The sequence below is a fragment of the Salmo salar genome, chromosome 03, assembly GCF_965601325.2.
Source record: "Salmo salar chromosome 03, fSalSal1, whole genome shotgun sequence".
In the NCBI taxonomy this organism is placed as follows: Eukaryota; Metazoa; Chordata; class Actinopteri; order Salmoniformes; family Salmonidae; genus Salmo; species Salmo salar.
The window spans coordinates 12,112,500-12,125,093 of NC_138293.1; the positions used below are offsets into that span (position 1 = coordinate 12,112,500).

The following is a 12,594-nucleotide window of genomic DNA, read 5'->3' on the forward strand; positions in this document are numbered from 1 at the left end:
AAACTAAAAAATATAAACAGTAATTAAAAAGTTAAAACCGTAAAGTTGTCAGGTAGCAAAGTAAGGTTGGCAACAAAACGCACAGCAGCACGTAAACAAGTCTGCAAGTTGTAGTACTGCTGCTGCTACTACTACTGCTACTACTACTACTACTGCTGCTACTACTACTACTACTACTGCTGCTACTACTACTGCTGTTACTACTACTACTGCTGCTACTACTACTCCTACTACTGCTGCTACTACTGCTACTGCTGCTACTACTACTACTGCTACTGCTACTATTGCTACTATCATCAGTGAGTAGCACTCACTGGAGAAATAAGACATTTCAGATTGATGTGTCACGTTACAAAATTATTTTATTGCTAATCCCATACATACAGTTGAAGTCGGTAGTTTACATACACTTAGGTTGGAGTCATTAAAAGTCTTTTTTCAACCACTCCACAAATTTCTTGTTAACAAACTATAGTTTTGGCAAGTTGGTTAGGACATCTACTTTGTGCATGACACAAGTCATATTTCCAACAATTGTTTACAGACAGATTATTTCACTTATAATTCATTGTATCACAATTCCAGTCAGAAGTTTACATACACTAAGTTGACTGTGCCTTTAAACACCTTGGAAAATTCCAGAAAATGATGTCATGGCTTTAGAAGCTTCTGATAGGCTAATTGACATAATTTGAGGTGTACCTGTGGATGTATTTCAAGGCCTACCTTCAAACTCAGCGCCTCTTTGCTTGACATCATAGGAAACTCAAAAGAAATCAGCCAAGACATCAGAAAAACAATTGTAGACCTCCACAAGTCTGGTTCATCCTTGGGAGCAATTTCCAAACGCCTGAAGATACCACATTCATCTGTACAAACAATAGTATGCAAGTATAAACACCATGGGACCACTCAGCCGTCATAACGCTCAGGAAGGAGATGCGTTCTGTCTCGTAGAGATGAACGTACTTTGGTGCGAAAAGTTCAAATCAATCCCAGAACAACAGCAAAGGACCTTGTGAAGATGCTGGAGGAAACAGGTACAAAAGTATCTATATCCACAGTAAAACGAGTCCTATATCGACATAATCTGAAAGGCCACTCAGCGAGGAAGAAGCCACTGCTCCAAAACTGCCATAAAAAAGCCAGATTATGGTTTGCAACTGCACATGGGGACAAAGATCGTACTTTTTGAAGACATGTCCTCTGGTCTGATGAAACAAAAATAGAACTGTTTGCCCATAATGACCATCGTTATGTTTGGAAGAAAAAGGGGGAGGCATGCAAGCCGAAGAACATCCATCCCAACCGTGAAGCACGGGGTTGGCAGCATCATGTTGTGGGGTTGCTTTGCTGCAGGAGGGACTGGTGCACTTCACAAAATTGATGGCATCATGAGGGAGGAAAATGATTTGGATATATTGAAGCAACATCTCAAGACATCAGTCAGGAAGTTAAAGCTTGGTTGCAAATGGGTCTTCCAAATGGACAATGACCCCAAGCACACTTCCAAAGCTGTGGCAAAATGGCTTTTAAGGACAACAAAGTCAAGGTATTGGAGTGGCCATCACAAAGCCCTGACCTCAATCCTATAGAAAATGTGTAGGCAGAACTGAAAAAGTGTTTGCGAGCAAGGAGGCCTACAAACCTGACTCAGTTACACCAGCTCTGTCAGGAGGAATGGGCCAAAATTCAACCAACTTATTGTGAGAAGCTTGTGGAAGGCTACCCGAAATGTTTGACCCAAGTTAAACAATTTAAAGGCAATACTACCAAATACTAATTGAGTGCATGTAAACTTCTGACCCACTGGAAATGTGATCAAAGAAATAAAACAGAAATAAATAATTCTCTAATATTATTCTGACATTTCACATTCTTAAAATAAAGTGGTGATCCTAACTGACCTAAAACAGGGAATTTTTACTAGGATTAAATGTCAGGAGTTGTGAAACTGAGTTTAAATGTATTTGGTTAAGTTCAATGTAAATGCACTGTATATTTACTGTAATAATTCTCTCTAGCTGAAATGCCCACGAGGGTAGTGGTGCCGACATGAAGACCAACTACATTGTCTTTCTTTGATATTTCAATCAGTCTGACACAGCTCTGCTTCCTGCTGCACATAGTATAAAGCAGAGTCATTATAACATATCAAAATAAAAGTCCCACATTACAATGTGAAGACAAAAATAAACAAGCATTTAACACACTGATAGAACATCTAACCCCAAAATGTTTATTTTACCTTTATTTAACTAGGCAAGTCAGTTAAGAACATATGATTATTTACAATGACGGCCTACTTGTAAAGCAGCCCCCCCCCCCCTGGCCAAACCCTCCCCTAACCTAATGCCATACCAGGGGATAGCATAACAGCAATGTTTACAGTACCAGCAGAGCAATCAACCCATCCACCCAATTGGTGGCATTTTATTTATAACACGCTTTCTCAAAAACCTTTCTCATGGTCATAACAGGGATAGACCAAGTTCTCAAGGGCCGCAGTCCTGCTGGCTTTTGGAATCTCCCTTCGTGGCACTTATTGGGTCAATTCATGTCATTGATTGCTGTTTGTCCAGGTAAGAAAATAGACAACTGGATCAATTTTAAAGGCAAGGACAGAAACCAGCAGACAATATCGCCCTCCAGGATTGGAGCTTTGCACGGATGTCATAATAACACTTCCACTGACACACACACACACACACACACACACACTTTAAAGAACATGTTTTTCCTGTCCAGGAACAGGAATTGAAGAGCTCAGTCCAATGTCATTGACCTCACAACCTGATCCTTAGAGGCCCAAGAGGGAGAGAGGAAAAGAGACCGAATCAGACGAGCGGAGGTGAGAGATCTTCATCTGTGTCTGAAATAGCACCCTATTCCCAACTGTATAGTGCACTACTTTTGACCAGAGCCTAGTAGCAGCGACTAACGCGACCAGCTGAGCTCAGTCAATACTGAGCCAATAGGTGACCAACACAAAGAAGGAGAAAAAGAGACAGAAGGAGAAGAGAAAGAAGACAGAAGGAGAAAGAGATAGATTGAAGGAGAAAGGAGAAAGAAGGAGAAAGGAGATTGAAGGAGAAAGGAGATTGAAGGAGACAGAAGGAGAAGAGAGAGAGACAGAAGGAGAAAGAAGACAGGAGATTGAAGGAGAAAGGAGACAGAAGGAGAAAGAGATAGGAGATTGAAGGAGAAAGGAGATTGAAGGAGAAAGGAGATTGAAGGAGAAAGGAGATTGAAGGAGAAAGGAGATTGAAGGAGAAAGGAGACAGAAGGAGAAGAGAGAGAGACAGAAGGAGAAGAGAAAGAAGACAGAAAGAGAGACAGGAGACAGAGAAAGGAGATAATTGACCTAAGTTGTGGTATAAAGAAGGGCTCTATATACAGTAGGAAGAAGGGCTCTATACACAGCAGGGAACAGGGTACCATTTGGACTTGGACATTCCTTGTACTGCGACATCTGTGTCTTTGAGTCCATCCACGGGGACAGGGTAAGGGGTCTCAGACAGACGTCTCAGCGTGTGTTTGGTGGGCCTGGAGAAGGGCTGTGATGTCAACGTGGGACCCCTGCTGCGCTACAGACAGGGCCGTGCGACCACGCTGGAGGAGGTAGAGACGAAAAGAGGGGGATGAGAAAGAAAGAAGAGAAGATCAATACTTGAGGTATGCACTATAAATCATTCTGGGTATGCTAAGGCAGTATTTCCTAAACCTCTCCTTGAGTAACCCTAGCTATTCCACATTGGTATATTCCTGAACTAGCACACCTGATTCAACTACTGAAGGGCTTGATGAATCAGGTGTGCTAGTACTGAAATACGTGGAATGGGTGAGAGTACTGCAGGAGAGGTTTGGCACACACTATACTTAAGTATGCAACCATGCTAAATGACAGTAATATAAAAATAAACGTGAGAGAAAACGGTATAGTGCACATTCGCCAAGTGAATAAGAATTGATTCAATGAACACTTTGAGGATAGGCTGGAGTCAATTCAAAGCAGGAGGCCCTAAACTCAGAGAGCTTCGCTCTTATTCTCTACCAGTCTACGGGGAGAATTGGACAGCGTACAGCGTTTCCCTCTGATTTTTCCCCTCTTTCCCTACAGATTTAGCGGATTAGTGATTAGCGTGTCAAAGCCCGGTGAGGTTTGCCTCAACAATAGGCTTCATTAATCCACAGAGAGCTGAGTGCTAGCTCTATTATAGAACAGCCACGCTGTCACTCTCAGCTCAATGAGTCAAGGGGTGCATCCTAAACGGCACCCTATTCCTCATTTAGTCCACTTCTTTTGACTAGGGCCCATAGAGAAGAGGGTGCTATTTGTGACTCAAATGAGGTATTTGGGCTTTCAAATGCTTCCAATGGCCTAAGCTGCTCTTTCAGCAAAGGTGCTAATTCTAGTGAGAAAAGAGGACTGGACATCCTGTTAACATTGAGTCTTATAATGGCAATATAATTGACTTGAGATGGTTGATAATTCCACCCAAGGGTGTAGTTTGTAGTCTTATTCACTAGGTGGCGTAGGAGCAGGTTGTTAGATGTATTGTCGTCTCCTGAAGTTACCATTGGCCTCATGGTGAAACCCCTGAGGCTTTCAGGGGGTGGGGGATTGTGTTTGTGTTCTGTAGTGTATCCATCCAGCACTCACCCTGTCTGTGACGCTGGTGTCACACTCGGCCCTCTGCAACAGCAGCCGGGCAATGTGTGTGTGGCCCCTCTCGCAGGCGTACACGAGGGCCGTGGTCCCCTGGCAGTCCTGGATGTTGGTGTCGGCCCCGCAGCGCAGCAGCAGACGCACCATCAGGCCCCGGCCATGTCTCACTGCTAGCATCAGAGCTGTTTGACCCCCCTGGAGGGAGAGAGACAGGCAGAGGGATGAGGAGGGCCAAGAGAGGAGAATTATCTCGGCATGCAGAGCTGAAACTGACTGGCCAGGAGGCAGTTTGGGCAAATCCATCTTTAGTACAGAGGCTGGTCTTATAGGACAATATTTTGTAGTGTGTTTAAAATAGAGAGGGAAATAACGCTGCCAAGGCCCATTGGCCAGTTAAGACATGTTATTATGATTTCTAGGCAGAAAGACTACGTGGTATTCCCCTGTGGCTCAGTTGGTAGAGCATGGCGCTTAAAAGCACCAGGGTTGTGGGTTCGATTCCCACGAGGGACCAGTATGAATTGTATGCTCTGCTAAAATACTAAAATGTAAATGTGTGACCCAGAAATTCCCAGTGCTGATTTTTGGTCCTAGTCCGGCCATCAAAATAATTGGTGGGAGAAGAGAGACGTGTGGTGATGGAGAGAGGGCTGGATGGGGAAAGAGGCATGAGTTAGTGCCTGAGATGGAAGGAAGGAAGAACAGGGTGAGGACATTGTGAGGAAATGGAGGAGACTGAGGCACTGTGTGTGAGAGGACAAAGTCCAGGCAGCAAGGGAGAGGAGAGGACAGAGAAACATAAGGTATTCATGCTCCAGTAATGTAGCCTGGTTAAACCACACTATGACATAAACATAAGGTATTCATGCTCCAGTAATGTAGCCTGGTTAAGCCACACTATGACAGAAACATAAGGTATTCATGCTCCAGTAGCGTAGCTTGGTTAAACCACACTATGACAGAAACATAAGGTATTCATGCTCCAGTAATGTAGCCTGGTTAAACCACACTATGACAGAAACATAAGGTATTCATGCTCCAGTAGCGTAGCTTGGTTAAACCACACTATGACAGAAACATAAGGTATTCATGCTCCAATAATGTAGCCTGGTTAAACCACACTATGACAGAAACATAAGGTATTCATGCTCCAGTAATGTAGCCTGGTTAAACCACACTATGACAGAAACATAAGGTATTCATGCTCCAGTAATGTAGCCTGGTTAAACCACACTATGACAGAAACATAAAGGTATTATTATTTATTAAATCTATATTATTCTCTGTAGAAGAAGCCTGACACACCATTGGCCCTTGGTGCGGATTCATATAGTTTATAGCTATATGAAAATAAAAATCTATTATTATTCTGAACAAGTAATCACTACACAGGTCCAGTTTAGTGAATATTGATGATCCATACACTACATGACCAAAAGTATGTGGACACCTGCTCGTCGAACATCTCATTCTAAAATCATGGGCATTAATATGGAGTTGGTCCCCCCTTTGCTGCTGTAACAGCCTCCACTCTTCTGGGAAGGATTTCTACTACCGTAAATTCCGGACTATAAGCCGCAACTTTTTTCCCAGGCTTTGAACCTCGCGGCTTAAACAATGACGCGGCTAATATATGGATTTTTCTCGCTTTAAATTTTTTTTTCAAAAAAATAAAAATAAAAATACACATTCTGTGACGTGCTCAGTTTTTTGGCGGCATGAAGCTTTCATTAGACCAATGAAATTGCCGAACGGGTTACGGTCAAACAACTTTTTTGTTTACTGTTTAGATTAAATCGAGCGCTCTCAAACTTCCCATCATTCTGATTATGGTAGTCATTTTGTCACCCTCATCATGGCAAAGACACAGAGAAATGCATATGATGCAGCTTTGAAGTTGAAGGCGATAGATCTGGCTGTTGGAAAAGGAAATAGAGCTGCTGCACGGGAGCTTGGTCTTAATGAGTCGACGATAAGACGTTGGAAACAGCAGCGTGAGGAATTGACTCAGTGCAAAAAGACAACTAAAGATTACTGCAAATTTTTTATTTTTTGTTACAAGCCGTGTTTCGTTAAAGCCTATTTATTTTTGTTACAAGCCATGTTTCGTTAAAGCCTGTGTAAAGTTCATTTGTTTCAATGTACCGGTAGGCACCTGCGGCTTATAGACTTGTGCGGCTTATTTATGTAAAAAAAAAAAAAAAGATTATTCAGTGGGTGCGGCTTATAGTCAGGTGCGCTTAATAGTCCGGAAATTACGGTAGATGTTGGAACATTGCTGCAGGGATTTGCTTCCATTCAGCCACAAGAGCATTAGTGAGGTCGGGCACTGATGTTGGGTGATTAGGCCTGGCTCGTAGTCTGCGTCCCAATTCATCCCAAAGGTGTTCGATGGGGTGGATGTCAGGGCTCTGTGCAGGCCGGTGAAGTTCTTCCACACTGATCTCGACAAACCATTTCTATATGGACCGCACTTTGTGCATGGGGGCATTGTCATGCTGACACAGGAAATGGCCTTCCCCAAACTATTGCCACAGAGTTGGAAGCACAGAATCGTCTAGATTGTCATTGTATGCTGTAGCGTTAAGATTTCCCTTCACTGGAACTAAGGGGCCTAACCCGAACCATGAAAAAAGCCCCGGACATTTATCCCTCCTCCACCAGACTTTACAGTTGGCACTATGCAGTCGGGAAGATGGTGTTCTCCTGGCATCCGCCAAACCCAGATTTGTCCGTCGGACTGCCAGTTGGTGAAGAGAACGCGTTTCCACTGCTCAAGATTCCAATGGCGGCGAGCTTTACACCACTCCAGCCGACGCTTGGCATTGCACATGTTGATTTTAGGCTTGTGTACGGCGGCTCGGCCATGAGTTGAGGAGAGACTGACTGCATCGCTTCTTTTTTTTTTTTTATAAGAAACATTAATGTGTTAAATCCCAAATTGTTTGCATAGTCAACTTACACACAGCTCTGACACTTGATTTGATTTGACACACACACTTACCCCACCAGACATGTCACAAGGGGTCTTTTCACAGTTTCCAAATCCAGAACAAATTCAAGAAAGCGTACAGTATTATATAGAGCCATTATTGCATGGAACTCCGTTCCATCTCATATTGCTCAAATGAACAGCAAACCTGGTTTCAAAAACAGATAAAAACAACACCTCACAACGCCTCTCTCCCCTATTTGACCTAGATAGTTTTATGTATTGATATGTAGGCTACGTGGGCCTTTATAACAATGAAAGTGATGTAGTTCTTTCCTTGAGCTGTTCTTGTCTATAAATGTTCTTTATTATGTCATGTTTCATGTTTTGTGTGGACCCCAGGAAAAGTAGCTGCTGCTTTTGCAACAGCTAATGGGCATCATAATAAAATACCAAAAATACCAAATAACATGGAAACCCATTTCATGAAACTCCTGACAAACAGTTGTTGTGCTGATGTTGCTTCCAGAAACAGTTTGGAACTCAGTAGTGAGTGTTGCAACCAAAGACAGACGATTTTTACACGCTACGCACTTCAGCGGTCCCATTCTTTGAGCTTGTGTGGCCTACCACTTCGCGGCTGAGCCGTTGTTGCTCCTAGACGTTTCCACTTCACAATAACAGCACTTACAGTTGACCGGGGCTGCTCTAGCAGGGCAGAAATGTTATGAACTCACTTGTTGGAAAGGTGGAATCCTATGATGGTGCCACGTTGAAAGCTTTTCAGTAAGGCCATTTCACTGCCAATGATTGTCTATGGAGATTGCATGGCTGTGTGCTTGATTTTATACCCCTGTCAGCAACAGGTGTGGCTGAAATAGCCACATCCACTAATTTGAAGGGGTGTCCACATACTTTTGTATATATAGTGTATGTAACTCTGAAATATCCACTATGGATTTTGTATCCATTCTCGTCTATTGCTTTGGAATACTGAGATGCTTGGTCCTACAGTACAATATAATAGTGTTAGGCTGAAGTACGAGGTGTGTACTTGGTGTCTACAGAGGCAATGACAGTGACCTGGCTGGCTTGAGCATTGACGTCCCCCAGCTCCATGAGCCTGCCGACCACCTCCATGTCCCCAGAGCTGTCCGGGGCCGTCAGGGAGGCCAGCATCACCGCTGTGTACCCCGCCTTGTTCTGAAGGTCCACCTCACAAACACCTGCAGAGGGAACACACACCCATTTAGAAACGTGTATTGGACCTTCATGTCAACTTGTGTTTTTGTAGTATTGTTTCAAGAGAGACTATAGATGCACTTGTGGAACCATGTAGATGCACTGTGGAACCATGTAGATGCACTGTGGAACCATGTAGATGCACTGTGGAACCATGTAGATGCACTGTGGAACCATGTAGATGCACTGTGGAACCATGTACACTACCGTTCAAAAGTTTTGGGTCACATAGAAATTTCCTTGTTTTTGAAAGAAAAGCACATTTTTTGTCCGTTTAAAATATCATCAAATTGATCAGAAATACAGTGTAGATATTGTTAATGTTGTTAATAACTATTGTAGCTGGAAACGGCAGATTTTTTAATGGAATATCTACATAGGCGTACAGAGGCCCATTATTAGCAACCATCACTCCTGTGTTCCAATGGCACGTTGTGTTAGCTAAGCCAAGTTTATTATTTTAAAAAGGCTAATTGATCCTTAGAAAACCCTTTTGCAATTATGTTAGCACAGCTGAAAACTGTTGTGCTGTTTAAAGAAAACTGGCCTTCTTTAGACTAGTTGAGTATCTGGAGCATCAGCAAACAGAGTTCCTCTGTCCAGCGTCTGTTCTTTTGCCCATCTTAATCTTTTCTTTTTATTGGCAAGTCTGAGATATGGCTTTTTCTTTGCAACTCTGACTAGAAGGCCAGCATCCCGGAGTCGCCTCTTCACTGTTGACGTTGAGACTGGTGTTTTGCGGGTACTATTTATTGAAGCTGCCAGTTGAGGACTTGTGAGGCGTCTGTTTCTCAAACTAGACACTCTAATGTACTTGTCCACTTGCTCAGTTGTGCACCGGGGCCTCCCACTCCTCTTTCTATTCTGGTTAGAGCCAGTTTGCGCTGTTCTGTGAAGGGAGTAGTGCGTAGCGTTGTACGAGATCTTCAGTTTCTTTGCAATTTCTCACATGGAATAGCCTTCATTTCTCAGAACAAGAATAGACTGACGAGTTTCAGAAGAAAGGGCTTTGTTTCTGGACATTTTGAGCCTGTAATCGAGCCTGTAATGCTCCAGATACTCAACTAGTGTAAAGAAGGTCAGTTTTCATCTGTGATGGCATAATTGAAAAAAGGTTTTCTAGTGATCAATTAGCCTTTTAAAATGATAAACTTGGATTAGCTAACACAACGTGTCATTGGAACACAGGAGTGATGGTTGCTGATAATGGGCCTCTGTACGCCTATGTAGATATTCCATAAAAAAATCTGCCGTTTCCAGCTACAATAGTCATTTACAACATTAACAATGTCTACACTGTATTTCTGATCAATTTGATGTTATTTTAAATGGACAAAAAAAATTAGCTTTTCTTTCAAAAACAAGGACATTTCTAAGTGAACCCAAACTTTTGAACGGTAGTGTTGATACACTGTGGAACCGTGTAGATTCACTGTGTACACTTACTGTCCTACCTTCACCATTCTCATAATAGTGTAATCACACACACAAACATACACAGTGGTACCTACCCGTGTCCAGTAGCAGGCTGACGATGGGGTAGTTGGTGTGAGACACGCTGTAGTGCAGCACCGTGTTGCCGTTGTCGTCTGCTATGTTAACTAAGAAGGGGAGGAGCGACGGCGTCGCCGTCCTCACCTGTCTGAGGTACACAGACACCGTATTGGCCAGAGAGTCCTCCTCAGCCGCGACCCGGAACCAATGCTGGAACAGCACCACCAGGCCCCGCCTCTGGGGAACAGACGGAAGATAACCGGGGAGTGTTAGTTAGTTCGGGGCTGGGACAAAAGCCTACACACACTGTGGCCCACCTGGACTGGAGTTGGCCAGTCCTGCCATAGACTCTGATCGAAGATCATTTTCCCCCAAATGGAGGATAAACTGGTCCTATCTGAAGACTTCTATCCATTACCATTGGATATTTTAGGGAGAAACAGCACATAGACATGTTAACGATCCTAACATCACATAGACATGTTAACGACGCTAACAGCAGATAGACATGTTAACGACGCTAACAGAGGATAGACATGTTAACGACGCTAACAGCGGATAGACATGTTAACGACGCTAACAGCGGATAGACATGTTAACGACGCTAACAGCAGATAGACATGTTAACGACGCTAACAGCGGATAGACATGTTAACGACGCTAACAGCGGATAGACATGTTAACGACGCTAACAGCAGATAGACATGTTAACGACGCTAACAGCGGATAGACATGTTAACGACGCTAACAGCGGATAGACATGTTAACAACGCTAACAGCAGATAGACATGTTAATGACGCTAACAGCGGATAGACATGTTAACGACGCTAACAGCGGATAGACATGTTAACGACGCTAACAGCGGATAGACATGTTAACGACGCTAACAGCAGATAGACATGTTAACGATCCTAACATCACATAGACATGTTAACGACGCTAACATCACATAGACATGTTAATGACGCTAACAGCAGATAGACATGTTAACGACGCTAACAGCGGATAGACATGTTAACGACGCTAACAGCGGATAGACATGTTAACGACGCTAACAGCGGATAGACATGTTAACGACGCTAACAGCGGATAGACATGTTAACGACGCTAACAGCAGATAGACATGTTAACGATCCTAACATCACATAGACATGTTAACGACGCTAACATCACATAGACATGTTAACGACGCTAACAGCGGATAGACATGTTAACGACGCTAACAGCGGATAGACATGTTAACGACGCTAACAGCAGATAGACATGTTAACGACGCTAACAGCGGATAGACATGTTAACGACGCTAACAGCGGATAGACATGTTAACGACGCTAACAGCGGATAGACATGTTAACGACGCTAACAGCAGATAGACATGTAACTGCCAAAATAATGGAAACACTTGAGTAAATGAGGGATACAAAGTATATTGAAAGCAGGTGCTTCCACACACGTGTGGTTCCTTAGTTAATTAGGCAATTAACATCCCATCATGCTTAGGGTCATGTATAAAAATGCTGGGCAGGTCATTATTTTGGCTACCATGGTTATGCCCCCATAGGATGACGCCACCCCCATCCACAGGGCACGAGTGGTCACTGAATGGTTTGAAGAGCACCAGATCTCAACCCAGTTGAACACAATCAACAAAACCACCAACAAAACACTAAATGATGTATTTCCTCGTGGAAGACTGGTGTCGTATCCCTCCAGTAGAGTTCCAGACACCTGTAGAATCTATGTTAGGGTTCATTGAAGCTGTTCTGGCTCGTGGTGGTCCTAGTAAGACACTTTATGTTGGTGTTTCCTTTATTTTGGCAATTACCTGTCCATTTTAATGATGCTAATGAAAGTAATGAGGTGTATAACTATGCTCCTCTTCATTAAATGAAAAATGACACAAATGATTTCCTCTTTAACACACTGTGTTTTCGTAGTGCCTGCCTTATCTGTGTTGATAGCCATTCATGTTGAATAAGGCTTGTGTACTGTAATTAGGCTGTGCCTATAGGCATATGTCTAAGTGTATTTCTGTACCATGCATACCATTTCATCATTGGGGTTATCCATGTTATCCATGTGATCGTTGACAAAATGACATGCTGCTATGAACTCCCCTTCTACAGCCTCCCTATGAGGAAATAGAATCATCAGTCCCATTCATATACTCTCACTAACGTCAAGACATTACAATAAAGATTGTCATGACACTTTTCAAAATTAAAAAGTTAATATGCCAAAACAACTGGCAAATCA

The 12,594-nt window shown here is 43.1% G+C and overlaps 1 protein-coding gene across 1 annotated transcript in view; it reads right to left on the bottom strand.

Moving 5' to 3' along the window:
* Positions 1-344: 344 nt before the first annotated feature.
* Positions 345-12,594, bottom strand: part of LOC106598420 (KN motif and ankyrin repeat domain-containing protein 4) — a 39,532-nt gene continuing 27,282 nt past the window's right edge. Inside the window, exons 6-10 of the mRNA XM_014189463.3 lie at positions 12,385-12,469; positions 10,355-10,574; positions 8,685-8,827; positions 4,664-4,864; positions 345-3,612 (exon numbers count right to left, since the gene is read on the bottom strand). Of these exons, the coding sequence (XP_014044938.3) occupies positions 3,514-3,612; positions 4,664-4,864; positions 8,685-8,827; positions 10,355-10,574; positions 12,385-12,469 (748 nt within the window). The 3' untranslated portion in view covers positions 345-3,513. The remainder of the gene's footprint in view (positions 3,613-4,663; positions 4,865-8,684; positions 8,828-10,354; positions 10,575-12,384; positions 12,470-12,594) is intronic.